This window comes from Frieseomelitta varia, unplaced genomic scaffold (assembly GCF_011392965.1).
Source record: "Frieseomelitta varia isolate USP_RPSP 00005682 unplaced genomic scaffold, Fvar_1.2 scaffold_652, whole genome shotgun sequence".
Classification (NCBI taxonomy): domain Eukaryota; kingdom Metazoa; phylum Arthropoda; class Insecta; order Hymenoptera; family Apidae; genus Frieseomelitta; species Frieseomelitta varia.
Genome location: NW_025110426.1, coordinates 117874 through 145574, shown reverse-complemented (window position 1 = coordinate 145574; position 27701 = coordinate 117874). Strand labels below are relative to the sequence as shown.

Below are 27701 nucleotides of genomic sequence, written 5' to 3'. Positions count from 1 at the left end.
TTTTATTTATATATCTTACTCAGATGATAAAAAATATATTTTATTCATATATTTTATCTATATAGCTTTTATTTATGTCATGAAGTAGATAAACTTTTGTTTATATATTTTACTCATATAATAAAAAATATAATAAATTATAATATCAATTATGACATTCATATAGTAAAAAATATATTTTATCTATTTAGCTTTTATTTATATCATGAAGTAGATAAGCTTTTATTTATATATTTCACTCGTATAATAAAAAATATAATATTAATTATGATATTCATATAATAAAAGATATATTTTATTTATATATCATGAAGCTTTTATTTATATATTTTACGAAAAATCTTTGCTTTAAATCTCTAAAAACACACGGTGTTCACGTCTGTAAAATACAAAAATTACATACTACATAGTTCTAGTTGAAGATTGCTTGGTTCAGATCAGGGATCTGAATTTTCCAAGGCGAATTTCACCAGACGTAGCGCAGGAGTGGAAAATTACGATCGCACACGGAGAGTTTTTATTATCCACGAGAAACGGAATATATTAACAGAAATTTATTTACAAATTTAAAAAAAAGAAATACAAACATACAACAAGTTACACATGTACGAATTAATCTCGCGATTAATCGAGAGATACGATGAACTAGTAGTACAATCACGTGTAACTGTTTTCTTCCTATCGCGTCTAAAGCTGTGTCATCGATCAATGCACGAATAAAAAGAAAAAAAAAGAAGAAGTGCGAGTTTTTCTCGAAGAAAAATGGAATCGCGCGAAGATGATTCCTCATTGTTTCGAAGGAATAATCTGTGAAAAAGACACGCTGTGTTGCTATTTGCACAAAAGAAAGAGAGAGAGAGAGAAAGAGAGAAAGAGACAGTGCGAGAAACACCGGTGAAAAGAGACCGTGTTTCTTTACTCGCAGGCGGAAATGGTGCGTATACGGCGAGCACGGTTTCCAAACTATGATTGTATGGTAATATCAGCCGAAGTGGATCAGCGAAAAAAAACCGGCGCGTTTTCCGTGTCGAGAACGTTTACGCGATAGGAGAGAAACCTCGTGCCTATTCCTTCGTACGGAAAGATGCATCACGGAACACGGGATTCTACAAGACGCTTATCAGTCGCGGCGCGTCGGTTTATATATGTACGTACGCTGCTCTAAATCTAGCATTGGCGGAAGTGCGTGAAGCGTAACTTCTATTATATACTGATTGGTATACCATGGCGCGGTGGCAATATACGGACGTTAATCGTCTGCACCGGACGTCGGATCCGACGCACGTTGCAAACGAATATCAAGGACAACAGCGGGCATGGGGGGGGGGTTTGCTCTCTGAAATAGGAAGTAATTCCGCACGGTGCAAAGATTTCTTTCAGCCGATGTCACTACTCGCTCGATTGTTTGGATGTGCTTATCATCGTTTCACACGCTGAGATATTTCTCGGTTACTTGTGGAATGTGCGTTTGAATTTTCTATCAATCGCCGATTTGGAATCGAAGATACGATAACAGGTGATAAGGATTGTTCAAAACAGCACAGGTTCAGGTGTACAAGATTTGTAAATACTGTGGGTAAATTGCGTATGATCGTAGATATCCGAGCGCCACTTATTAATTAATATATCATCGTAATTGGTTGTATTAATATTGTCAAAGACTATTGATATCCAAATGCATAGTTCATACGTCGGAAATTTTCATCTACGCGGTATATAGTGGACGAGTGACCTATAAAATAAAAGTTTGATGTCAACCGGAGAATTGACGCACAGATCTATCTCCCCCTATCTATAAATTACTACATATTGCCAACGATTTTAATCATAGAAAGATCACAGAAAAACCCATTTATAGCCATTTGTAATAATTTGTTGGGAGGAGCGACACGTTGTTCGCGCGAGAAGCTTATGGGCGTAAATTTATTTACACATCCACAGGAAGTAACAGCTAATTATATGTGCATTATAAACGCGAATAACACACACGTGCAGCAAAATCTCGTCAAAAGGTTACCATTCAATGGCCATCGTTACGAGCTGCGGTCACGTTTTGGAAAAAAATCTGCGTAAAACGATACACCGACTGTTCTGTTTCCAGAGCGCGCAGAACAGGCTGTTGATTAAGAACGGCAAGGTGGTGAACGACGATGGGATCACGGACAACGACGTCTACATCGAAGACGGTATCATTAAGTAAGAGTTGTTTTATATATATATTTTTATACGTTTGCTCTGCTTGTTTCCACGCGCGTGTAATTACGTCATTAACACACTGACTGCCGTCGAGAGTTTTAATACGATCCTCCGAGCTCACGGAGATCACGATGAAATCGAAACGTTCCCCGCTGAGAATTTAGTTGTAGTCCAGATGCGTTCGTATCGAATCAGTCAGTATCTTTAATTTGACACTTGATGTTCATTTTGTGCCATTTTATGAGAAGAAATTTAGTAATGCTTGATAGTAAATTTAATAATATTTAATAGTAAATTTAGTAAATTTAGCAATAGTAAATTTAGTAAGTTTAATAATAGTAAATTTAGTAAATTTAATAATAGTAAATTTAGCAATAGTAAATTTAGTAAATTTAGTAATAGTAAATTTAGTAATAATAAATTTAATAAATTTAGTAATAGTAAATTTAATAAATTTAGTAATAGTACATTTAATAATAGTAAATTTAGTAAATTTAGCAATAGTAAATTTAGTAAGTTTAATAATAGTAAAATTAGTAAATTTAATAATAGTAAATTAAGTAAATTTAGAAATAGTAAATTTAGCAATAGTAAATTTAGTAAATTTAATAATAGTAAATTTAGTAAATTTAATAATAGTAAATTTAGTAAATTTAGCAATAATAAATTTAGTAAATTTAATAAATTTTGGTAATAGTAAATTTAGTAATAATAAATTTAGTAAATTTAGTAATAGTAAATTTAATAAATTTAATAATAGTAAATTTAGTAGTACTTAATATTTTTAGTAATATGGCAATCAACGTGTTAATCGCAAAAATATACATATCTTTAATTTGACGATGTTCATTTTATGTCATTTTATGACAAGAAATTTTGTAATACTTTTTGGTAATCAACGTGTTAATCATAAAAAAAAATATATATATACATTTCATAATAGAAATAGAATTGATTCATTCGTTCGGTATCTTCCTTCGGCGCTGATCGGAATCGTTACGCAAGTCAAAAAAGGACGATGAACATCTATAGCTGATAGCAAACAAAACAGACTTTTAAAGATTTGCTAGTGTGCACTTCATTCAGCATTCTACTCGCATGTTTGCTCGCTACTTTACACAAGCGAAACGCGACACAACGCTGGCAGTTTTATCAATGAGCAATATATGCAAAGATAACGTGGCGATGGGCGGTACGATTTGCCGTGCAAGCGTGACGCGAAAGAAGGTAATATCGCGTGTATTCATTACTTAGAGTCGTAATTATGCCACCACCGTGTAAGTGGTCAGCGGTTGTCGATTGATTCGCCTCATTGCTCTGCTTCTTTAGAGGAAAGAACTGGTTATCTTTCTTTCGAGGAAGAACGATTTCAGTTCAACAGTCGGTATTTTTAGAAATGAAATATCGTTCTTTGCTTTCGCTATCGTCAATGAGCACTCTCGTGATCATCCTTAAAAGTCATTTAAAATAAAACGAAGGAAAAAGAAAAAATTTTCAATACACTGGTCGATCGTGCCATACACGTTTAACACTTTTACATAATACACTTGACTTTGGTTGGTTAATAAAAATTATAAATGAACATTAGAAAAATTATAAATAAACGCTATTTATTAACACTTTACTTTTAAAATAAACACTATTTATTCTCAAAATTATAAATAAACACTGGAACAACCGCATCCAAATATTCTACATGTAAGTCATTGTAATTTAAATGGTCAAAATCAAAATAAATACAATTATAATTGTCCAAACAGAAATTAATGTTAATTTTGACAGTCTGAAATTAATCGTATTGATGGGTTCGATTGTTACAGAAACAACGAAATTATTTACATTATAATATAAATTATATTAATTATAAAAATTATAATCTATATTAATTATATAAATTATATAAATTATAAGTTATATTAATCATATAAATTATAAATTATAAATTATGTTAATCATATAAATTATAAATTATATTAATTACATAAATTATAAATTATATTAATCATATAAATTATAAATTATATTAATTACATAAATTATAAATTATATTAATTACATAAATTATAAATTATATTTATATTATAATTTAAATTATAAAACTTTCAGCAACGATCGTTGTAACAAATAATACATATTTCTCACACTTTCCGAGACAGTGTTGATCGTTCGCTACCGCCGAATTCCATTTACATTGGGAACGTTCTATTTCTAGGCAAATGGGCCGCAATCTGATAATACCGGGCGGCACGAGAACCATCGACGCCCGTGGGAAGTACGTGATGCCTGGCGGCATAGATCCGCACACTCATTTCGAAGTGGAGCTAATGGGCGCCAAATCGGTCGACGATTTCTACCAGGGGACGAAAGCGGCGGTCGCCGGTGGCACGACGATGATCATCGACTTTGTCATCCCCAGGAAGGACGAGTCCCTTTTGGAAGCGTACGAGAGATACCGGGAGTCCGCCGACCAGAAAGTCTGCTGCGATTATTCGCTCCACGTCGCTGTCACGTCTTGGAGTCCAAAAGTGAGCCTCTAAACAGGATCCAGTCGGTTTCGTCTTCAAATTATATACGTTACATGTACATGGTTGCCAAGAGACACGAGTTGTCAGGAGATTGGAACGGCAAGATCTGACAGCTGGATCAAGCGGAGACAGTATAATACAGTTCGCACGCGTTTTCTATTCTATTTAACAGTTGCCTTGCCCCCAGAATGAGATAATTATGAGTAATACGAGAGACGTTCGTGGAAAAGAAAGCCACCGATGTCACGACCTCTTTCTCTGCCGGGGCCCTTCATCTTCATCTTCACCGGCATCTTTCCACGAAGTTAAACACAGTCCGTTGTTATTGCGAGGCAAACGTAATGTTGACAAGCGGTATTCAGATCGCAAATAGAATTTACGTAATCCATCCGATGATCGTCGGAAATTGCCAGCGAGCGTGTTACGCTTAACGCGCGTTACTTCTCTCTCTCTCTCTCTCTCTCTCTCGATCGTTTTTTTCTTTTTCTTTTGTCGGACAAAATCGATGGGACACGGGGATCGGCAGGAAGATCTGCTGGAAAATTGCGAATCCATTGGCAAGCTTCAATCGTTGTTTCGAGCCGAACAAATAGCTCAGGAGCGAGCGTTAATGCGAATCGGCGTAAATCGGCTTGACGACAAACGGGCGACGAGTGGCCGCTCTAGCTTGTTCCTAAATATGGCGAAACCGATCGCGCGGCAAATTGGCAAATCGTACGAATCTGGTAGCTGCAGCTCGCTGTAGTCTCGCCGGCTTGGTAACTGTAATCGCGATCGTGAATGGAATACCGAGCGAACGGCGAGGAAATCGCAAACGGACCGCGTTACGGACGCATGTAAATCGTCGTGCTCCTTATTTGCTGGCGCTTGTCCGGGCTCCTTGTCCGTCCGTTCGCGGTGACTTTTGTTCCGTTGCGAGCAACGCCTGTTGTTCCCCTTCGAAGCGATTCTATTCCGTTTCACGCTCGCTCGTACTCCTCGTGCTGATTTCGATTCACGTTGCAGGTGAAAGAGGAGATGGCCACGTTGGTGAAGGAGCACGGTATCGGTAGCTTCAAAATGTTCATGGCTTATCACGACATGTTCATGCTGAGGGACCCGGAATTGATCGAGACGTTCAAAGCGTGCAAGGAACTCGGCGCGATCGCCATGGTTCACGCGGAAAATGGCGACATTATTGCGGAGGTAGGTGATTTACGACGATTTACGAGCGTTACGGTTGTCCTTGAAGCGAGTGAGAAACGTGGAAACGTGTTGGAAAAACGTCGTTTCCGACGACTGTGCACCGTGATTGGCAGTCTAGTCGGCCGACGAAAATAGTTCGCGACACACGAGTTCACAGTCACGAATTCACTCATAAATTTAGGCAAGATCATTTTGGAATTGTTTTAGAACACGAAGCGGCTGCTCGATGCAGGAGTCACGGGGCCGGAAGGTCACGAAATGTCTCGACCGGAGGAAGTGGAAGCGGAGGCTGTGAATAGAGCGTGCGTTATAGCTAGTCAGGTAAGGGCGACGAATCTGGAGTGGACTTTATTTTTAAAGGTCCATCTTATATTTGTACAGTATGCTCGTTTATTGTCTCAAGCACCGCCACTTTGAGAATCAATGTGTCGTAGTAATACCTTGAATGGATGTTTATCGATGAACGTACCACCCTCCTCCTACTTTTGCTTTGAAACGAATGATATTTTTATTTCAGTTCAGTTTTAGTTAAAGATAGAACTGTGTCATGGAAAATTGTAGTAAAATGTATCAATATTGCACTGTGATCTCATTCATTCAAAGAAGAAGATACTTTTTAAAAATTTACAATGAACGTACCAGCCCCCTTAATTTTGCTTTGAAACGAATGATATTTTTATTTCAGTTCAGTTTTAGTTAAAGATAGAACTGTGTCATGGAAAATTGTAGTAAAATGTATCAATATTGCACTGTGATCTCATTCGTTCAAAAAAGATACTTTTTAAAAATTTACAATGAACATACCCCTCTAATTTTACTTTGAAACGAATGATATTTTTATTTCAGTTTAGTTTTAGTTAAAGATAGAACTGTGTCATTGAAAATTGTAATAATGTTGCACTGTGCTCTCATTCATTCAAAGAAGAAGATACTTTTTAAAAATTTACAATGAACCAGCCCCCTTAATTTTGCTTTGAAACGAATGATATTTTTATTTCAGTTCAGTTTTAGTTAAAGATAGAACTGTGTCATTGAAAATTGACATAGTAAAATGTAATAATATTGCACTGTGATCTCATTCGTTCAAAGAAGATACTTTTTAAAAATTTACAATGAACATACCTCTCTAATTTTACTTTGAAACGAATGATATTTTTATTTCAGTTTAGTTTTAGTTAAAGATAGAACTGTGTCATTGAAAATTGTAATAATGTTGCACTGTGCTCTCATTCATTCAAAGAAGAAGATACTTTTTAAAAATTTACAAGATTTCATTGTGGTGAAAGACAGTTTGATCCTCGAGAGAAGATGATGTTAAAGCATAAAAACGTTCAAAATTCTGCATGCTTAGGTCAATTGTCCACTGTATATAGTGCATGTGATGAGTCGTAGCGCCGCAGCAGCGGTGGATGCTGCGCGAAGACGCGGTGCTTGCGTCTTCGGCGAGACCTTGGCAGCCGCAATTGGCACAGATGGTACCAACTACACGCACAAATGCTGGAAACACGCTGCAGCGCACGTTTTGAGCCCACCTCTCAGACCAGACCCAGATACACCTTGCGTCTTGCTGAATATGTTGGCCAAGTGAGTCGAAGCCACCGTGAGCCTCAGAATAGGGTGACTTTGACATCCAGAATATATAGTATACTCATCACGTGATATTATTATTATCAGTTACACGCAGTCTTTCATACATTTCATTTCACTTCACGAGTGAACGAGGAAAGCAACGTAGGGAAACTTGGTGGCAAGCACACTTTTAATTTCGAGAAAATTAATCTTTCGCTGACCGAGAAATGATTCGAGTAGCAACGCTAAATGTAATTTAGAATGGTAATATTAGCAGTGCAGTCCAACTGTACCATTTGAAAGAAACGAATTAAGGAGATAGGAATTACGAGGCATGACATTTCTATGAAATTGCATATTGACGGAAATTACAATTTAACGTCCAAGCCTGCTGAAGTCCTACAAACCTACTACCTCGGATACCAAGATTTCAGGGTGGTTTCGCGTGCTCGGAATGGCCTCGATTAAGACCTACCCACAGGCCTACTTGGAACCTAATCGAATAAGTCGCGAGCGGTCTCTCGTCTCGCGAAACCTCGCGAAGTCTGTTGCAAATCTACGAACTTGATACACGAAACACCGAAACCACCCAAGTCCAGGGGAGGGGGGGGGGGGTTATTTTTCATCGCGATCGGAGATGTTGCGACAGCGTAAACGCGTTTCTAGGATGCAACCGAGCATTGAAGTACAATTATAGCTCGTCGATGTTGCATGCGGCAAATTACACTTGGACGTACCGTCGAAAATTCTTGTGCATGCACGTTGATCGTAACTGTAGTTTCGATTTTACTTCCTCCTCCTCCTCCCCTGTTTTTCCTTGCAATGCACTGGAATCACGTTGTTGTTACACCTGGCACGATTCCCTCTCAACGTCTAGCTCGACTCAAGCTTGTCTCGAAATTGTAGTTAGACACGGTATCGTGAACACGGCTGAAAGAAATTGTTCCCTTTGAAAGGAGATAACAAATCGAAGACGATGTTCACTCACATTTTATATGTATGTACGCAACTTGTGAGATCGTTGTTCCGCTGTGATCACGCCTTTCGGCTAATGAGATTAATGTCAGGAGTGAACGCGGTTTAGGTGAATTGTCCGCTGTACGTAACGGCAGTATCAAGCAAGTCCGCCGCTGACGTTGTGTCCTCGAAAAGGTCGGATGGTGTCGTCCTGTTCGGGGAGACTCTCGCAAGTACCGTGGGTATCGATGGTAGCGAACAGTACGGGAAAGATATCGAGAAAGGGAGGCGTTATGTCACTAGTCCACCATTGAGACCCGATTCAACCACACCTACGTATCTAATCGAACATCTGGCGCAGTAAGTAATCGAAACAGTTAAATTTTCCGGCGTTAACCTCTTGCGCTGGAATCACGTGCCACGCACGTCGAGAATTATTTTTGTCCCAAATTGCAACATTCTCTCGATTTTAAGTATATTTGAATGTAACCCAGGCGAAACGAATGATAAGTTGATTACTTCTTGATAATTTCCATCCAGTGATATCATACCAACGAGTTCAAAAGAAAAAGAAAGCGACGAATTATTGTATACGGTTCGGTCACTCGTTATGGTCCGCGAATTAGTTGCCAACGCGCAAGGGGTTAATCAATAGGTTTCACAGTTCAGGTGATCTTTCACACGCAAATAATTATTGTATTTAATCGTACTTTGCGAACAAATCATGTTACTGCGAACGTATCAATTTTAATTTAATTAATTTAATTTAATTACGTATAATACAAGATTTTTTAAGTTTTAAAAAATTTTTTAAAACATTTTATTCTGTGATATTTTTGTTAATTTGTACACTGTTGGAAAATCTAGCGACAGAATTCTTTCGATCAATTTAACTTTTTGTGCTGGAATCACGTGCCACGCACGACGAGAATTATTTTTGTCCCAAATTGCAACATTCTCTCGGTTTTAAGTATATTTAAATGTAACCCAGGCGAAACGAATGATAAGTTGATTGATAATTTCCATCCAGTGATATCATACCAACGAGTTCAAAAGAAAAAGAAAGCGGCGAATTATTGTATACGGTTCGGTCACTCGTTATGGTCCGCGAATTAGTTGCCAACGCGCAAGGGGTTAATCAATAGGTTTCACAGTTCAGGTGATCTTTCACACGCAAATAATTATTGTATTTAATCGTACTTTGCAAACAGATCATGTTACTGCGAACGTATCAATTTTAATTTAATTAATTTAATTTAATTACGTATAATACAAGATTTTTAAAGTTTTAAAAAAGTTTTTAAAACATTTTATTCTGTGATATTTCTGTTAATTTGTACACTGTTGGAAAATCTAGCGACAGAATTCTTTCGATCAATTTAACCTTTTGTGCTGGAATCACGTGCCATGCACGTCGAGAATTATTTTTGTCCCAAATTGCAACATTCTCTCGGTTTTAAGTATATTTGAATGTAACCCAGGCGAAACGAATGATAAGTAATGATTACTTCTTGATTATTTCCATCCAGTGATATCACACCGACGACGTAGTTCAAAAGAAAAAGAAAGCGACGAATTATTGTATACGGTTCGGTCACTCGTTAAGGTCCGCGAACCAGTGAACTCGCGAAATCGAAGTGAAATGGCGCATCGATGGGAAATCTCGGAAATATTTCAATTCGATGTTAAGTTGAAGATTCGATCGCATACTTGAAGAGATCGATGTTCCATCCACTTCGTCGTCGTTCATTTTTCGAGATTTCAAGTGGTCTAGTACTAGCGTAATCGGCAGATCCTTCAATCGTAAGAGGCAACCAACGAAGTAGAAGGTGTAGCAAAGTAGAGTTCTATCCAATTGTATCCAATTGTTTTTTTTATCTCGTTTCGAGTGCTTCTCGAGTACTTCCAAATTTCAGGCTGATAAACAGCTCGTTTCTGTATGGAGATTCAATAGAGGCAAATTGAAACAACGAGATAAAACAATTTTCACGCTTACGTTACGTTATGTCCGGTGCAACGTCTGGAAATTGCACGAGCATTCAAATGACAGTAATAAATTATAGCAACAAATTGGCACGCACGATATGAGCCTAACTGAACGTAATTTTAATAGACACCGCGTGGGAAGTCTGTTTCATCTCGCTGCTGGTATATTAAACTTAATTAAACGCGCAGAGGAAAACTCGTTTAAATATCATTCTACGGTCAGCATTCAATTTTACCAATTTGCTAACTAAAATCGATCGTATATCTCGACACCTCGGGACGCGTGTGCCTCGCACGTTTAGAGAAAAATTATTCTAGCTTGTCAGATGTCAAGGTAACCTGCGATTTTATACAATCTTTTCCAACGCGTTCTATTTTCTTTTTTCTTTTCTTTTTTTTTTTTTTTAATCTTCCCGAGTTAAAATAGTTCATTCGATTTTACAAACTATTCCACTCAGTTCTTCGTTTTGTCAGAGATGGCCTCCAAGTTACTGGCAGCGACAATTGCACGTTCAACGCCGAGCAGAAGGCACTGGGCAAGGATGACTTCTCGAAGATCCCTAACGGCGTGAACGGCGTTGAAGATCGGATGTCGGTGGTTTGGGAGAAGGGGGTCCACGCAGGTATAATGGACCCGACGAGGTTCGTCGCAGTGACCAGTACCAACGCCGCCAAGATCTTCAACTTGTATCCGCGAAAGGGAGTGATAGCGGTCGGCTCAGACGCCGATATTGTCGTCTGGGACCCCAACAGGAAGCGTACGATTTCCGCTCAGACGCACGTCCAGGCCGTTGACTTCAACATCTTCGAGGTAAAGGGATGACCGATATTAAAGCTTTAACAGAGTCTTTGTTGCCGCAATGTCGTTGCGTGCACGCGTCGCAGGATTTCATTTTATTTTCCATTTATCTCGTCAACCCACAGCGTGCCGCCAGGAAGTTCAATCAGAAGGCTGGGCGTCGTTACGAGTGATGAAGAAAATACGATCGACCCTTTATTTTGTTCAATTCTTTGTTGTTCCTTTTCTCCTTCCTTTTTTCGTAAAATTGAATTGAAGTTTGACGTTACTTCAGGGTATGGAGGTTCACGGAGTACCGGAGTACGTTATAGTCGAGGGCCGTGTCTGCGTGGACGAGTGCGAGCTGAAGGCTGTTCACGGATTTGGAAAGTTTGTCGAGACACCGAGCCACAACATTGATTACGTCTACTGTCTGATAGAAGACAGAGAAAAGGTACGTTCTTTTTTTTATTACAGTCAGTTGACGCGGGACGCTGCGAGGTAACGTTGTTGAAGGCAAACAAGTTGCCTCTAACAGTCGACAAATCGATTTCTTATCACCGTTCCGGGATACCGTTTGCGCAGAGACCACGCGGAGTGGCGCGAACGGAAGCCGAGGCGAAGAAACACGCCGAGGAGGACGCTGCCATTGCGAAAGCCAAAGAGGAAGCGAGAGCGGCGGCTCTCGCGAAGAGTCGCCAGACGAACGGCACTTACGAGAGCCCGAAACCGAAGATTTCGATGCCCGATTGCATGCCGACATTGCCAGATTCCGCGGTCATCACGCCGTCGTCGAAAGGTCCGCGAATGGAGGGACAGAGAAACCTGCAGGACTCCACTTTCTCCATCAGCGGTAAGCGACAGGGAAAAGTTTTCTTTTCTTTCTTTCTTTCTTTCTTTTTAAATCTTTCCAAATGAATAGAAAACAGACAATTAAAAGAATTGTTGTACGTTCACAGAGGACGTCGAGGAAGCAAGAAGAGCTTGCATCCGCGTGAACAATCCACCCGGTGGTCGCAGCGCAGGAGGCTTTTGGTAATTTATGAGAGACAGAGTCTCAAGGTCTGCTTTGCATATAGGGATTTACCCTTACAGAGAAACTAGGGGCGAAAATCCTTCTTCTTTCATTCTATTCACGTACACGAAAACACAGCTCCATTCTATTTTCTTCTCCCCCCCCCCCCCCATTTGTCGTTCTTACGTCAGAGTTTTTCTGTTTCCATCAGACCCGCTTTCAGGTTCGCTATTCACTTAACAATTAACGATAAGTTTCGTTTTCAATTGATACATATATATATATACGTTCTGAATCGATCAAGGTCTGTTCCATCAAAGGAGGACTCGGATGCCATCGGTCAGTAGAGTTCATATTTTCATGCATCGCACTATCTTTCGCTTCATTATCGCTTCATTATTGCCCGCTCTCTCTCTCTCTTTCTCTCTCTGTGTGTACTTGTATGCTTCAATCTTTGACCTTGGATCGTTCACGCGTTTTCCGTGTCGTTCGCACTTGGACTCGCATTCGTCGACTTCACCCCTCATGTGCAATACAACATTATCATTTATTTATCCGAGTTTGAGTTTTTTAATCGACCGAAGGTTCACTCTGCCGTCCCGTCTCCGGCACCTTTGTCGGCAGTTTTGCCAGCTCATCTCGTTTGTTTGTAATAACAACTGTGTGCTGTTTCATTACGTAGTGCACGGAATAACGGAATTACGTGCCGGTTTAACGGCACACGTGTGCTCGTCGAATTTATGTACGTTTTCACAGCGACACGCGAGAATTGGAAATTACTCTTCCTACTCTCTTCTCGGTGACTTTGTAAAAGAGGAGGAAGATTTGCAGGAAATCATCTAACGTGCGTATTTCTGACAATTCCAAGGTCGAACTTACGAGCGACTTATTTATTGCGTAACTATATATATATATATTATTCCGAACAAAGAAAAGTATTCGCATATTCAGAGCCATTTTACGCAACCGGAAATACCCTAGATATTTAGTAAAGTTCGTTAACGACGCGTCGTCGATCATTAATGAACGATTATTGGCCTTCGATTCACAAGTTGTACATTTTACATGGTTGTTAATCAGTTGTTACTTTGGTTTTGTATCGTTTACTAATTTATATATATATATATAGACAACATCCGGTGAACAATGATCATCGTCAGATCTTCATCATTGACGATGACGTGAATCATTACATACCACACGTAAGGATTGTTTCACTCTCATGTAATCAAGATTACTCTGGCGCATGCAGACTCTCACGAGCATAATATATTAATATTATATATTTTATATGCTATCGTTAGCCGTAGCCGAATCGAAAACACCGTACCATTAATTTTTAAGAGTTCACTCCACGATTAAACCACGATTGTTCTGTTTGTCTGTCACAGTCTAGCGTTACGTTTCGGGATAATTATATTGTTAATTATGTAACGAGTGTAAATATTGAAGTACTCTTAATTTAACGATCCGAGAAACTTGAAGTTGTTAGTTTGCGTAAAAAAAAAGGTGAACGTGTTATAAACTATATGCAGAGTTACATTTGAACATTCGTCGGATATCGATATACATCGTAATATAAAAAAGGAAGACGATGTCTGTAAGTTAGTAAAAATGGTTGAGAAACGAGAAACGGAAGACGTCTTTTGAATCTTTTCCACTGTATTTTTACTATAGTCGTGGAATATATGTGGGTTTAGAACAGCTCGGACGATAAAGTGATCACCGTACTTGCGATTGAACATTGAAACAGGCTTTGCAATCAAACGTTTGGCATTAGGAGGCTCTTTCTGTTTCGAGGGATACAGGAATTTCAATGTTTAACGATGAGAGCTTGAACATGAAAATGCGCACAACTATTCGTAAATAGATCACACAGAGACAGAGACGCTAAGATCACAAATTAACAACTTTGTGCCGGAGAACAGGAATACGTTAATGTGATGTACTTGACAAGAACGCACACTTGTTCGCTTATGATTATCGTTTACGAAAATTCCACGTGAAATGAGAAGTATATTTGTATGAAGTCATTTATTACTATTTAATTTCATCAGTCGAGTCGCACGTTACACAGTGAGAAAGAAAAACATCATTAATACCATAAGTCCTACATTCCGAATTTTAACACGTTACAAGGATCGCTCGTCCTTTCTTTCTCTCTCTCTTTTTTTCCTTCTTTTTTTTTCTTCTTAAAGAAAACTCTGTCAATGAAAAAGTATTCAGTGTTACATTTATCAAATCCTCGAGACACGCACGTCTACGAAAGTAAAGTTAACAATAATAGTAACGTTAAGGGAAAATGATACTAAACAATAATAATCGTCGCATAATAAATATTCATTACGTAATTACTGTCGTGTAAAGGTGGATGAACTCGAAAATTTTTACGACTATAAGAGGCTTTTCTGAGCTACTCGTAAATGACCAAAATGTTTGGTATCATTGGTAACAGTTATAAAAGGAAACTGTATCGCGATTAATCTCGGGGCGCATTTTTTTAGGGCGAAACTTACAATTAGACCGCATCGAAGACAATGATGCCTGGGTGTTTTTTCAACGTAGATTTTGTATCGAAATTTCGCAGACGTTTGTAAGAGTTTCTATATATACACGCATATTAGGGATCACAGAAAGCAATACGTTTCAAATGTACTTTCAAACGATTTATGGTAGACATCTGCAGACTATACGTTGCAATTATTTTAGCAAAACAATTCTATTAGGAGGATTCTGTTTATATGTCTCGAAATGTATCGTTTTGTCATCAAATAATAATTATACAGCTGAATGTATGTGATTACGTAAGACTGCTTGGAGTCTGAATAATAACTGAGAAACGATTTCACTTCGTTCAATGTATCGTACAATTTAATGGAAAGCATCGTCTCCACATTAATTTTTACAGTTTGTAGACTATTAAACGGGTTATTATGTCGTTCGTAACATCGTTATCGTGCATGTCACGTCGATGATAACTATCGTTTCTTTGTTTTCTAGTGAAAAGTTTTTTTTTACAAAACCGCACTTGGTAGGTGAATTATTGTATTCCAATTCGCTATGAAAGTTTGTACGGAAATTTGTCATTTAAATATGAGAAATATTGCAAGGGCTTTATTACAACAGATTTATCTTTATAAACGAAAAAAAGAAAAGAAAGAAATATAATTATCAATGTGTTCACGTTGCGTGACCTCGAGTCGAGTATTCGAAAGAAATGTATAGTTTATCGATATAATAAATGATACAGCTAGAGTACCTATTTATGTCTGTTACAATGTATGTGATCGCTTGAAATAAAAACTTGACATCAATAAACTAAGGTTTTTAATTTCCTGTTAATGGAAATATCACTTTGTTGCTTATAATATACACGTATGGCCTTTCTCATGGATTATTGTTTTTATCATTAATGGGATATGTCAACATATCATAGAAAATGAAATAAAGAATATCATCGTCAGTTAAGTATTTGGTTTGTAAAAAAATACTCAAGTATTTACCGGCGTACGTGACATATTGCTGATAATTCCTCATAATCGTATGCCATCGCAGAATTTCACGAAAGAAAACTCTATGCTAAATGTAATTTGATGTTACATTTCTTGATTTGGATGTCAACACATACACTTGAAAGATATGTACAATTCTTATTGTATACTTCTATGGAGTATTTGGTAGAGAACGATTCGTCGTTATTCTTCAACTCTGTGTCGAGCTTTCGCCAATATCTGCTTCAGTTCTGACATTCGTGGACTCTTCTGCAAATAGGAAGAAACTCGACTTCCACATTTCAAATATCCTTGACTCACGTAACTCACCTCGCTTTCAATTCGTGCTGTTGAAATTTCGCTGTAGAGTTTGCTGCCTTCCGCGACACCGCAATATTGTTCCAATTGTCTTCTAGTCAAGTTGAACACCTCCGAACCAGTCATGTCTCTCAACTGTTTACAAGTTCTGGAAAATCATATTGTGCTTAAGTCTACGTGCCGTCGAACTCTGCCACTGCCAAATATATATAACAATCTTCTCACATACTTCTCTGAAAATCTTTTGGCCGACAACCAACGTTGCACTTCTCTGGGCGTGGAACAGTGGTCCAAGAGTGGTTCGCGATTTATACCGTAGTGCTGTTTCTTCTCGCGGAATATCGTCAACACTTGTTTCAATTCCTCTTGCACTTGCTTCTCGTTGTTTTTCCCTAAAAGGCAAAACGATAGCACAGCGCATTAAAGTGTATTGCGCGTTACAGAAATGTGTCCATTACCGCTAATTGAATGATTACTCTTCAATGTAACAGTCGACATGGTCGAAGTAATCGAAGAAACGGATATCTGAGTGTCTAGAGGGGGTGGCGGAGGTGGAGGTGGTGCCGAGGACGTAGTTAACGATGGTGTTGGTGTTGACGGTGTTGGCGTTTCCGGGGAAATTCCGTCATTCGTGTCTGAAGGCGGCGGATGGACTTGAACCACCTCCGTCAATTCGTTCGGCTTCAATTTTTGATCATTGGTCGCTGACTCGTCGATAGATAGCTCCTCCTCGTTACCATTCATTTCGTAATCGACGGCGAATTTTATTTTGTTGCTGCCGATGGACTTGGTTTCCTCGGCAGATTCGTCTGCAATTTAATTTAACAACAGATAACATAACCCAGTGAATAATGTTCGAATAACGTGATTTTACAGACAACTAAACGCACTTACCCCAACATTCTCGGCGCACGAAATCACTGAACACTTTCTTAATGGACGATCACATTAAGAAGCACACTCTAAGCAAATGCAACGGGGCCACAGTGAAAGTACCGACGAAAAATTACCAAAAGAAAAAAACAAAAAAACAAAAAAAAAAAAGAGAATAATGTATAATTTTTTTTCAATCAATATATAAAGACGAGTACAATATGTAACCGAGTATATTTATTAATCAAACGATGTACATAAATTACAGTGCAACAAAATATTGGACGGATCGCAATCCCCATCCCGTGGACACAAGACAAATAAAAGAATTTAAAAAGAAAAAAAAGAAAAGGAGAGAAAAGATTTCGCCTCGTCCGACAAGCGTAGAGTTCCAGAACGTGGATTACGCAGATCGTGCATCGTGTTTTTAATTATCAATTGCAAAGTGTCCGGTCGTGGACACTTCGCTTTTTCATTTCACAGTTTCGTAGAGATTGCTCGGACGATGATCGATCGTTGCGGCGCATTATTAGAATAGCCACACACTAAAGTGAGATTGAAGAAGAGAATTTCGAGATTCGATTTGTAAGCGTCGTTGAACATGTTGCCTCCTTCCCTCGCGTTTACTTTAGCATCGTACATGGTCGAACCATTGATTTCTGCGTATAAATAATCCGGCCGTTCAAAAATAAATCAATAATCGCCTGTGCCGCGACGTTACCACGAAACAACATCGGCGCAATAAGGAAGCTGATACGTGATAACGTTTGTCGTTACAGACCTCGCTTCGCGTCTTTTTACTTTCTCCTCGATTATCACGATGCCGGAAGACTCACTTTAACGAGCAAATTGCAGGAGCCTAATGTCGAGCCTATTGTTCCGAGTTTCCGACGATAAATCGACCGTTCGTATATATCATGCGTGTGTCGGTTATCAGAGACGACGACGAAGTTTCTTGACGAAAAAGGAATGTAATAGCTTTCTCTTAGAAGGAGAAAATCTGGAAAAATGGGAATTCACTTTGAAGCTAAGGCTCGACGTAGACTCGAGCTATCTCTCCTCACTTGGAAGACATACATTTTCTTTTTCTATATTCTAATTTCGCAGTTCTAGCGAATCTATAATTTAGAAATGTAAAGATATAGAAGAATATATCAATTTACCAAAATATTGAATTATTCATCTGTCTAAGGCAACAACACGCTTGCCCACGTCGAGCCGAGAAATCTCGCTCGAGATTTGATATAAATCATCGAAATTTCTCTGCGTTCGTAGTACGGATAACAGGAAATAAGCTACATTCTTTTCTCTTTCTCTCTCACACACTCTCTCATTGTCAGATCGTACAAGTGATTTTGATCGTCGTCGTACGTAGAGCTCGCTTCGATATTCCAGTCTTATCTGACGCGAGTCGTAGGAGGGGAATGCGCGAAATTCAACGATTCTTATACCTCGGCGTTTCCCTTCGTGTATTTGTACAAGCATATTCACATCGATGTACACAGAGGACACATGCGACATCACGACGTACAAGCAACGAGAGAAAGATTTGTGCCGACGATTAAAGCCATTGATAAAGAAAGGAGTGAGTCAGAACGTTGACGAACAGACAAATACACGTACACGTGTTTGACGTCGATTCGACGGTGAGAACCAACGGGCAACACCGAGTTTTCTATTCTCATTGCAGAAGGAAGACAACGGCGGCTTTTATCAATAGCTTTAACTCGTGATTAACGACCAAGCTTTTTCTCATAGTGAAGCCGAACATTTGATAATAATGGACGGACACAACGGACTTCACCACCAACCTTCTCTCGTCAATGGAAACGCGCGAAAAGTCAGATGAGAAAAGAAATTTTCACGCGAATAGACATTTAGAAAAAACTTAACCGGTCCGCTTGACTCGACGCGTTTATTTACTACGTTACATCATTTTTTTTTTTTAATATAAAACTATACATATTATTCTTCGTTCTGTTAAGTATGTATATAATATCATGTACTAAGATTTGGTTAGTCGATAAATATAAAAAAAAAGAAACAAAAACATGGTATCGTTCCTACGATTGCTACAAAGAGAAAGGTACGGTGTTAAGATAAACTCCAACAGTTTTGACAGACTGTTTACGAAATGTATCAGCTGATCTTGAGATTTCGTTATGTAACAAGATTATTGCTAGTACGGTTTAATAACGAACATGCGATGAGAAACGCAAGGCATTTATAATTTGTCCGTAAAATAACTTTGTTCGTTCCATTCCTGTTGATATAAACGTGTTTTTCATCTCACCACCTTGGCTGCAATTCTATTTTTGATCGCACAAACTTGTATCTGATAAAATCATCGTCTTATCGTTGGTTGTTGAAAGGCCTCGGAGGAAAAGAATGAACTAATATCTGACGCAACGCGACTAAGTTCTTCCTGGTGCATATTCTCAAATCAGAGTCACTGTTATAAATTATAAGGGAAGTACTCTAGAATAGAACTTTAACTTTGGATAAGAGATCGAAGAACTTGGAAGACGACGACAACAAATATATAATTCCTCTAGTTATCTCGTCCCTGTTGCGATGATAACGATTGTTACTGATTCGATCTAAATGATACCTCTGCTCACATACACCTTTTTTTATATATTTATATAATATATACAAGTAAAAGAAACATTGACAAAAAAAAAAAAAAAAAAAAAAAGAAAAAAAAAAAGAACAATCGCTGAGTGCAAATCAAACACATCGATTACGGCTGACCTTAAATTCTTAAACGTTCGACACGCGCGAACGCGTGTCTTGGTCTTTGAAAGTCGTGGATACGCTCGTCCATCTATAATAAAGACACGTACTTGTAAAGGAAGAAACGCGTTGATCGCGCGATCGAGCTCCTCTGTCCTTTTTTATCGGTTTTCTATCTTGTCCACGAACACCACTCGCGCCTCGCGAATTTCCCAAGGAAATCGAGTTTGCCTATCTACTTACGTTCGCGGCCAAGAATCACGGATGACGCGGGGAAAAGGAGATCTTCGAGGAAGGAGAGAAGAGCCTTCCGAGGAGCTCGAGTCGTTCGGAGTCGGCGCGAGCGCATCATTCACGGAACTGTGTGCGATGCTTTCGAGGAGAATCTCTCTTCTATGCTGCCGCGATGATCGTCCGATTCGTTACGCTATTCTTCCACTGCTTTTCGCCTCCCTTCCATCTTCGACTGTCCTCGTAGTTGTCTGCCGTATGTGGCTAAGGAGCCATCAGTCGCTTCACGCTGTAACGACAGTAATCACGACCGATTATATCCTCGTGCGGAATTTCTTCCTCCAGTGGTTCGACGCCGTCCGCCGCCATTTCGTCTCGAACCTGCGAACAGAAATAAATACGCACTCGTTTCTAATAATATATCCATCCGTTCTGTCTGATCAATGACACGTCTTTACTACTTTCGAGCGGCGTAACCGCCCGATAATACGCCTCGTTGTCGTTAAACGAAAAGGTGTTTCCGTTAAAACGCATCGATCCCGACTGAAAATTTTCCCCGAGTGAGTGAAAATCTTTTCGTCGCTCGCTTGAGCTCGATATCGGCTGCGGGGAAACGGTCGATCAATTCTCACGATGGTGCGAGTCGACGTTGAAGCAGGAGCGAGCGAAGAGCGCGAAAGAAAGAAAGAAGGCAGGAAGGAAGGAAGGAAGGAAGGAAGGAAGGTGGTCGCGTATAGTGGTAGGGTTGCAAGCGCACGGCGTTGCAAACATTTCGAGGAAAAATCACGGTCGGTCGAGGAGAAAAAGAGAACGGGTAGCTGCTGAGGGTAGTAAGGGTGTGTATAGGGTAGTAAGCCGTGGCTGGCCGAGGGAAAAAGTTGGTGGTGCGCGTATTTCATGCGACTCTGTACAGCCATCATCAATTTTCGGTAAGCCCATTAACCCTTCCACGGCCATTACAGTCCAGCCGAAGCTTTCGGCGATGGTGGTGGTGGTGGTGGTGGTTCGCGCAGTGAACGCGTTACCGATGTTCACAACTATTCCTTTTTTATTCTTTCACCTGCAACTCGTGCCCCTCTGTTTCATCTCCTTTTTCTCCTCCCCCATTTGTTATCTCCGTTCTGCGTCGCGTGTTTTTTCGCTTTTTAATCGGTTCAAACGGGGTAAACGGGGTCCACGTTGAAACGGGTCTCTGTGTCTGGATCGAGAGTCCTTTCCAACGTCGAGATTGCCGTTTCGTTTTGTAGGTCAACGGGGATTTGTAATCCTTTAACCGATTTGCCCGCGAACGAAAGCTACGAGAGAAGGCAAAGGATAAAAATAAAGATATCGCGAACGGTAACGTGCCGAGATTCGATCGTTATTGCCGTTTATTTCGCAGCGACGGCCACTCTCCGTCTTTTCCATTTCTCCTCGAGTATTTTGCTCGAATAAACCCCGAATGAAATGAAACGGCGCCCGGAGAGCCAAGAGGTTGCTTGTTACTCGTTACTCGAAAGGTTGAAACGAGAATGGATCTCTGGCGTACAGAGTCCTAATGGCTTCGGCTGAGTCCTGATCAAATCTAGTCTTCGTCGTTCGTCTTATTGCTTTGTGTTTCGCGCTGCACCGGTGACAAAAAGCATCGACGATGTCCCGACGAGACGTCGCCAACGTCTCGGCCATCGTAATACACGATCGTCGTTTCTCCGTGGGCCGCGTACACGTTTTATTGAACGTGAAAATTTTTATGAAAATTGAATTTTTCCCCTCCTCTCCCCCTCCCCTCGTTGCGGAGCACTCTGCGATATTGTCGGGAGAATTAAATTGTTAAATGGACACGAAGATGATTCGTTGGGAAGGATCTGGGAGCGCCGTCGTCTCGTCATTAAGTTATCGTTCGTAAATTCCAAATGTTTTTAATCAAACACGACTCGTTCTCGTTTCCCCCCTCCCCTTTTATTCACGAGCGACGATAACCGTGGGGGAGGAAGGAAGTGTCTTATTGCACTCATCCGAACCGATATCGTCGGTCATTACTCCACTCACGATCCTCGAGATAGCGATCGCGAAGCGTCGTGTAGCTTTAACGCGTTTTAGACGATTTCATCCATTTGGACTGAAAAACATTCCTCGGTGATTACACGTACGAAGCGTACTATGTATCAAGATACGTGGAAGCTTTCTCGTAATTATCCAACCGAAGGCTTAGCCTTGGTTCTTGTTTGATCGTCAGAATTCGTTACGCCTTTATTTCTCCAACATCTTGCCCTTACCTCGGTCTCGAGTCTCGATGTTTTTTTTCGTCTCGGGGAAACAATCGTGTTTCGCGCCACGTCTCTCGGGATGCAATTAACGCGGGCTGCACAGCCTCGTGTGTCAAGACGCGTTTCAATTTCCTGGTCTTCGCCTTCTTTCACCTGGCGCCGTTCATACCTCGCGGACGCTGTGTTTTTCTACGAACCGCAACGAACGATAAAAGACACCGCGTAATTCGAAATTTCATCATTGTCCCGGCGTGGCGACGGTCGAAATTCAATTTCACACGGTATTTCCGTGTCTCCGGACGTGTTGGTCCCTATTGTTTGTACAATTGCGACGTTTTCGTTCGCCGGTTCCAGTAACGAGCAGTCCGAATGCTCGGGGATTCTGGTCTGCGAAGGGCGCGCCTACGTCCGGAACAAGGAGCGGGGAATTAAAGTCGTTCGAGCCTCTGTCTTTTGTGACACGCACGGTAAAACACGGGGGAGCCGAGAGACACAGCGTAGACACAGACAGCCGCTTAAAGGAACACGTACAGCCGGTGCTTGTTCCGCTTCGTCTGACGAGGTATGAATTAACGCCACCTGCCAGGCCGAAGGAGTCGCTATTCGTAGATAGGGAACGGTGCTCTCGCGAAGCGGCAGCGATCGCTCTGCCGGAAACTGTGCTTCATTGTGCGAATAATTTCCTTTTCCCGTGGGGTCTAGCGTGAATTTCCGCCGGCGAAACGTTTAATTGGATCGATGAGGCAACTCCCATCTCTTTCTTCCGCGAATCTCACCGAAAAACGAGCGATTCTTTACGTTTCGTTTCGTTGCCGCCGGGGTTTTCAACATTTTGCTCGAGATCTGACTGTACACCGGCACGTCGTGTTACTTTTCGCGTATTAGAGAAATCCGCTTTGGTTAGTATCTCGCTGCGTGGACGGTGGCTGAATCGCGATTAAATTATCGTTGTAATTTCAGTGACGGCGAACGTCAAGGGTCGTCAAATAACCGACACTATTTGCACGCGTAATTTCCCGCGCTACGAGCTCTCGCGTAATTCCGCTAATGTTCCGCTCGGTAAACGTTGCTCGTAGCGAACTGTCGGCTCCACGAGGAGAAAGTCAAGTCAAGTCAGAGGGGCAGCGAGGCAGAGGAGCAGTCGAAATACTTGAAAAATTAACGCGGCCCTCGAAAACACGGGCGACGATTTCACGTGCAACGTTGGGACGTGATGCGAATTATTCGTTTCCTATTCGTTTGCTTGTCAGACGCAGGCAAACTGTACGCGACACGTTCCTTGATATTAGAAATGATAAACAGCCCGTGGAACGTTTCCCACGAATTTTTCACATTTTTTTGCAAACGTGACTCTTGATAAAATCTCACGATTCAACACGAAGATATTCCACGTTTCTTTTCCTCCGCGATACGAAAAATATCGTACGGATCCAGAACCGCGGCGCGGGAACAAGTTTCGTAACGCGCAGCGTTAAAAAAAACTCCAACGGTTTTCACAAACGATTTTATCGAAATAATTCGAAAATAAGCTGCCTCCGTAGTGAAAGTGCGCGTTTTCAAGTTTCTTTTGCGTCGATGATCTTCCTTCTTTGCTTTTGAAAGGGGAGCAAAGGTCTAACGCGTGACAGGAGGCGCGGCGTTAGAAAACGCAGCTACGGCGAACGTATGATCCTTTGATGTGAGCGGTATATAACACGTATGTGCGCACACATACGGTAGTAGATCGGTACAAATCGCGCGAAGGGGGATGGGGCAGGGGACGGTGGTTTCGGTAGGTGGAGAATCGAGCCAGCTGGTTCTAGTGGGATTGGCAAAACTCCAAGAGAACAAAAATCGTCGGGCGAGTGTACGCGCGGAGTCCAGCCGTTTCTCCGGACGATGCACACCGGCGGATGCATGATTTGTGTGCTTTATTAAATCCGATATTGGTCTAACTCGACTAACCTGATTCCTGGCCATCGGTTGTTTCGCGTCCAGAGGGAGACCAACGCTACCAGTCGACTGTCGTCCCACGGACCGATTTATCACTTGTCGCTTTCACGCGTGTTTGCGCGATCGGAATAAGAATATCAGAGCAATTATAGAGAACTGACAGATTCGCGGTTGTACTTCGTGCGATTCTTCCCTTTTCAATTACGCGACCAACCATTTTTAATTTAGTTTCTAATAGTGCCATAACGTTCGATCATTTCGATTAATAGCGCCATATTCTTTTCAATTGAACCTAAACCACGTGCATGAACACAGGCATAATAATTTTTACTTTATCTACTTTTATCGCATTGCTTGACATTTGTCGCCAAGTTACATCGAGAGAGTTATGACATTACCCAACACCGTTCTGTTAAATAGCTCTAAAATGGTTAGCAACAATATCGACTAGATATAATCGTCGAATATAATCGTGCCAACTTGATAGCGCGATAACCTGATCGTACGAATCGTATCAACAAATTGACGAAATCGCGAGCCTATTTGATACGAATTGGCTGGTCATTCTCAATTATCGGGAGATTAATTCACGCCGGATGTTGATCTCTGGTTTTCTCGAAAACCATAATTGAAACAAGCGAATGGAATACAGTGGTACTTTTGATCAGAACCAAAAAAAAAAAAAAAGAAAAAGAAACCGACAAGTCGTTGACCTTAGCCACGAATCACAAACAGATCGATAAATTTCTCGCGTGTTGCTGAAAAAAATTCGTAAACCGTCATCCGTGGTATAACACGGTGAAATCAAATCGGCGTGTCGACTCGCCAACACCGACTAATCCAATAAATCTGGTTCCACAGAGGTGCTTATGTGTACGTGGCATTTCGAGGACTAAGAAACGTTTACCTTCTCCACCGCCTTGAACACACGAATCAGATTCAGCCCCGCCAGTTTCTGAATGTCCTTTTCCAACCATCCGCGCGCCAATAGTTCCGCGAACAGCTCCGGATACTTGCTAACGTCTTCCAATCCTGCCGGTGTTCTGAAAAAGACAGATGGCAATGTTATCTCGAGAACGTTCGTTGGTTCTCGCGCTTAATCGTTTCTTCCTTGGCGCTCGCGAGAAATTTATTCTGAATGGATTCGTCGTGCAAGAATACACGTTTCGTGCAACTCTAAAGTTGCTACGCTGGTAGCTCGCGCATAATGGAAATTCAACCGTGAATTTGTATATCTAAAGCTGTGAGCATTAACTTGTTCGTAGTATAAATGAAGCGGAGGATAAACGAGGTTCTACCGTTTCTACTGTTTCAATTACAATTGCGCCAGTGTCAGAGGTGTACACACACATACACACATAATACACACATAATGCTGTACGAGGGTGTTTGCGTTCGATCAGTCGATCGAACAACTTCAGCCGGCTCCTCTGTCTCTTTGAAGGTTAACGCGTTAAATCAGCATTCAACGAAAGGCTCCTCTCCTTCATCGACGATGGGCGGAAAGTTTATATAAGCCGTGAGATCGCTATTTACATAAATATTTCCGCGCGATAAAATAGGGTTTTAATGAAGCAAAGGGGTACGCCCGGCCGGAGTTTAAATTAGAAAACTACTTGAAACTTTTATAAGAGGCGCCGGGTATACCTCACGTGCCCTGTATTACTACAGTAATTTCACCGCCGCGTAATTCTTAGGAGGAAGTTTAATCTATTATGCCACCGGTCGCGAGACGAATAATCCTTTTCACGTTTAATACGAGCGTACGCGCCCCCCCCCCCCCCCCCCCTCCGACACCGGAGAAACTCGCGATAACCTTTGTTCATAATACACGAAGGGCAGAATAACAATTCACCCACGAAAGAATTAGCGCAACTTGTCCCTTGCGCGACGTTGTTCGATCCACGTACCAACGTTCCACTCGACTCCTCGAGTTTGCTTGGTTGTCTGTTTGCTTCGAGCTGTGTTTCCACCATTTCGAGTTCGAGTTGCACGAATCAATAGGCGTGAAAAGCGTTAATAACGTTTACGTGCGAGGGGCGAAGAAATTTCATGAAACGTCTGCGTTGCTGGCTTCTCGTCTCGAGACAAAGCCGTTGCGACGGAAATCCGAAATACGATAACGAGCTTGTCCGGGAGAAGGGGCTTCCTCTCCAAATTGCAATTCTCCTAGGGCGGTTTATTCCTCATTACTTTAATTACTATAGAGCCGGTGCCGGATGACGGCGCGACTTGGCTGGCTGACGCGCAGCGAGAAACGTCAGGGGGCGATTTCGTTCTTTAGGAGTCTCCGGGCCCGCCTTCCGCGATCCGAAATCTGAAAATGTGCCACGAGGTCGAGCTCCGAGGTCCGCTCGTTTTGTGAACGACTCCGAGAGAGCCGCCCCAACGCCGGATAACAAAAACTAACAAAAATTATCGCACGTTAAATATTTTCGTTTTCCGATCACTACGTGTTTGGTACCTTCCTGTGAATCTCGCTGATTCGTCTGTTTTAATAACTGTGTGTTTCTTTTTGCCACGTCTCGTTCACCGCGCATCAACCTTTCATCAAACTTGACGTGAAAATGTTTCGCGACGCGGCAATTTCTTTGCACGTGTCCCAATTTACACGTGTGTAATCGTTAAAAAGCGGTGGTCGGCTTGTTCTTTTCTTTTTTTTTTTTGGTTTCGTTTCTGTGAGATTTCGCATTTAATTCAGCAATTAAACGCGTTATCTGGGTCGTCGTGAAGCGAAAACTAGGGCGACGTCTCCCTCGTCTTCTTTCGTACTCCACCCACCTCTTCGGCCGATGGCCTCGTTACGATCGAGCGTCGATCGCATTTGTTGACTCCTTCGGCGGGATTGCTCCAGCCGAAAATATAAATAAATCAATCGACGTGCCCGGAAACGGCTGGAAACGGCAGAGACGTGACGGAAGCCGAGTTAACTAATTTCGATACGGTCGATGGCATCGCGTCGACCCGACGCGATTCGACTCGACTCGACTCGACTCGACTCCACTCGGCGCTACGCACGCGGCAGATATATTCACGGCGAATTAGAGGAATGACGGCCGAGTAGAGCGTTAAAAGGGATCAGTCTGAATTTCGACGTTCTCATTACGCGCGTCATAACGAGCGGCAGAGAAGGGCCAGCCGACAACGAGCGTTGCAGAACCCGTTGAATGCTACCTGCTGACAATGTCGGCCCAACAAGAGCGGTTAGAGACTTATTCATGGCGCGTCATATCGCGGCTGAAACTGGCAGTTATGCAGCTATATACTGCGTACGGACATCGACCGTCTGCGGTCACCGGCGTTGTTTCAATCTCGGAAATTTCCAAATCGAGTGTGTCCGTCATTACGAGACGACCGTGGACGAGTACACCGGTGGGCGAGGAAGGGGGCGGGGGAGATGGTTTCCCGGGGAAATACGTTTCCACGTATGCGTTGCCCGTGTTTGGTATCAGCCATCGTTATCGATGCCTCCTCTGTTGATGCCTCCTCGACCACCGTCGATATTAGCCGGCGCGCGATTACGATGTGAAATTTTTCACTGGCTCCGTTTCACCCCGTGGACCATTATCATTTCCCCTTCGAATCTCTTCTCTTCCAACCAAGGGAAAGAAGTAACAATTATGTACGCAATATTGAGACTATCGTAAGTATTGGTGGTAGAAG

At 41.3% G+C, this 27701-nt stretch overlaps 3 protein-coding genes across 6 annotated transcripts in view; 1 reads left to right on the top strand and 2 right to left on the bottom strand.

Annotated features, from left to right (window-relative positions):
* The first annotated feature begins 913 nt into the window (after window positions 1–913).
* LOC122534967 (dihydropyrimidinase) lies at window positions 914–17035 on the top strand. Of its 3 annotated transcripts, XM_043666082.1 has the most exons (11): window positions 914–934; window positions 2102–2196; window positions 4409–4721; window positions 5727–5906; window positions 6114–6227; window positions 7258–7490; window positions 10893–11229; window positions 11492–11650; window positions 11782–12049; window positions 12156–12231; window positions 16897–17035. In XM_043666082.1, coding segments are annotated over exons 1-11 (1779 nt in total). In that variant the 5' UTR covers window positions 914–931; the 3' UTR covers window positions 16898–17035. The 3 variants fall into 3 exon arrangements, with proteins under 3 accessions (XP_043522017.1, XP_043522016.1, XP_043522015.1); XM_043666081.1 differs by lacking the exons at window positions 7258–7490; window positions 16897–17035 and adding an exon at window positions 8560–8792 and having other exon boundaries at window positions 12156–14674; XM_043666080.1 differs by lacking the exon at window positions 16897–17035 and having other exon boundaries at window positions 12156–14674.
* Window positions 14410–16839, bottom strand: LOC122534968 (epidermal growth factor receptor kinase substrate 8-like protein 1). 2 transcript variants are annotated; one of them, XM_043666084.1, is made up of 4 exons: window positions 16497–16839; window positions 16250–16412; window positions 16033–16168; window positions 14410–15972 (listed from the first exon to the last, which is right to left on the bottom strand). In XM_043666084.1, the coding sequence occupies exons 1-4, from the start codon at window positions 16762–16764 to the stop codon at window positions 15907–15909; spliced, it is 633 nt and encodes a 210-aa protein (XP_043522019.1). In that variant the 5' UTR covers window positions 16765–16839; the 3' UTR covers window positions 14410–15906. The 2 variants fall into 2 exon arrangements, with proteins under 2 accessions (XP_043522019.1, XP_043522018.1); XM_043666083.1 differs by having other exon boundaries at window positions 16479–16838.
* Window positions 17036–17108: 73 nt separating the features above from the next.
* The window catches only part of LOC122534969 (dipeptidase 1), a 53883-nt gene continuing 43290 nt past the window's right edge, over window positions 17109–27701 (bottom strand). The window contains exons 8-9 of the mRNA XM_043666085.1: window positions 24946–25081; window positions 17109–20241 (exon numbers count right to left, since the gene is read on the bottom strand). Coding sequence (XP_043522020.1) covers window positions 20125–20241; window positions 24946–25081 — 253 coding nt within the window. The 3' untranslated portion in view covers window positions 17109–20124. The remainder of the gene's footprint in view (window positions 20242–24945; window positions 25082–27701) is intronic.

Bases quoted from the DNA above. Each gene is read 5' to 3' on its own strand.
- LOC122534967 (XM_043666081.1), top strand. The intron at 2,197-4,408 runs GTAAGAGTTGTT...TTCTATTTCTAG, and splicing joins ATCGAAGACGGTATCATTAA to GCAAATGGGCCGCAATCTGA. The intron at 4,722-5,726 runs GTGAGCCTCTAA...TTCACGTTGCAG, and splicing joins TCACGTCTTGGAGTCCAAAA to GTGAAAGAGGAGATGGCCAC.
- LOC122534968 (XM_043666083.1), bottom strand. From the start codon at position 16,764: ATGAATGGTAACGAGGAGGAGCTATCTATCGACGAGTCAGCGACCAAT. The intron at 16,413-16,478 runs GTAATGGACACA...TTTGCCTTTTAG, and splicing joins GAGTAATCATTCAATTAGCG to GGAAAAACAACGAGAAGCAA. The intron at 15,973-16,032 runs GTGAGTTACGTG...TCCTATTTGCAG, and splicing joins CAGCACGAATTGAAAGCGAG to AAGAGTCCACGAATGTCAGA.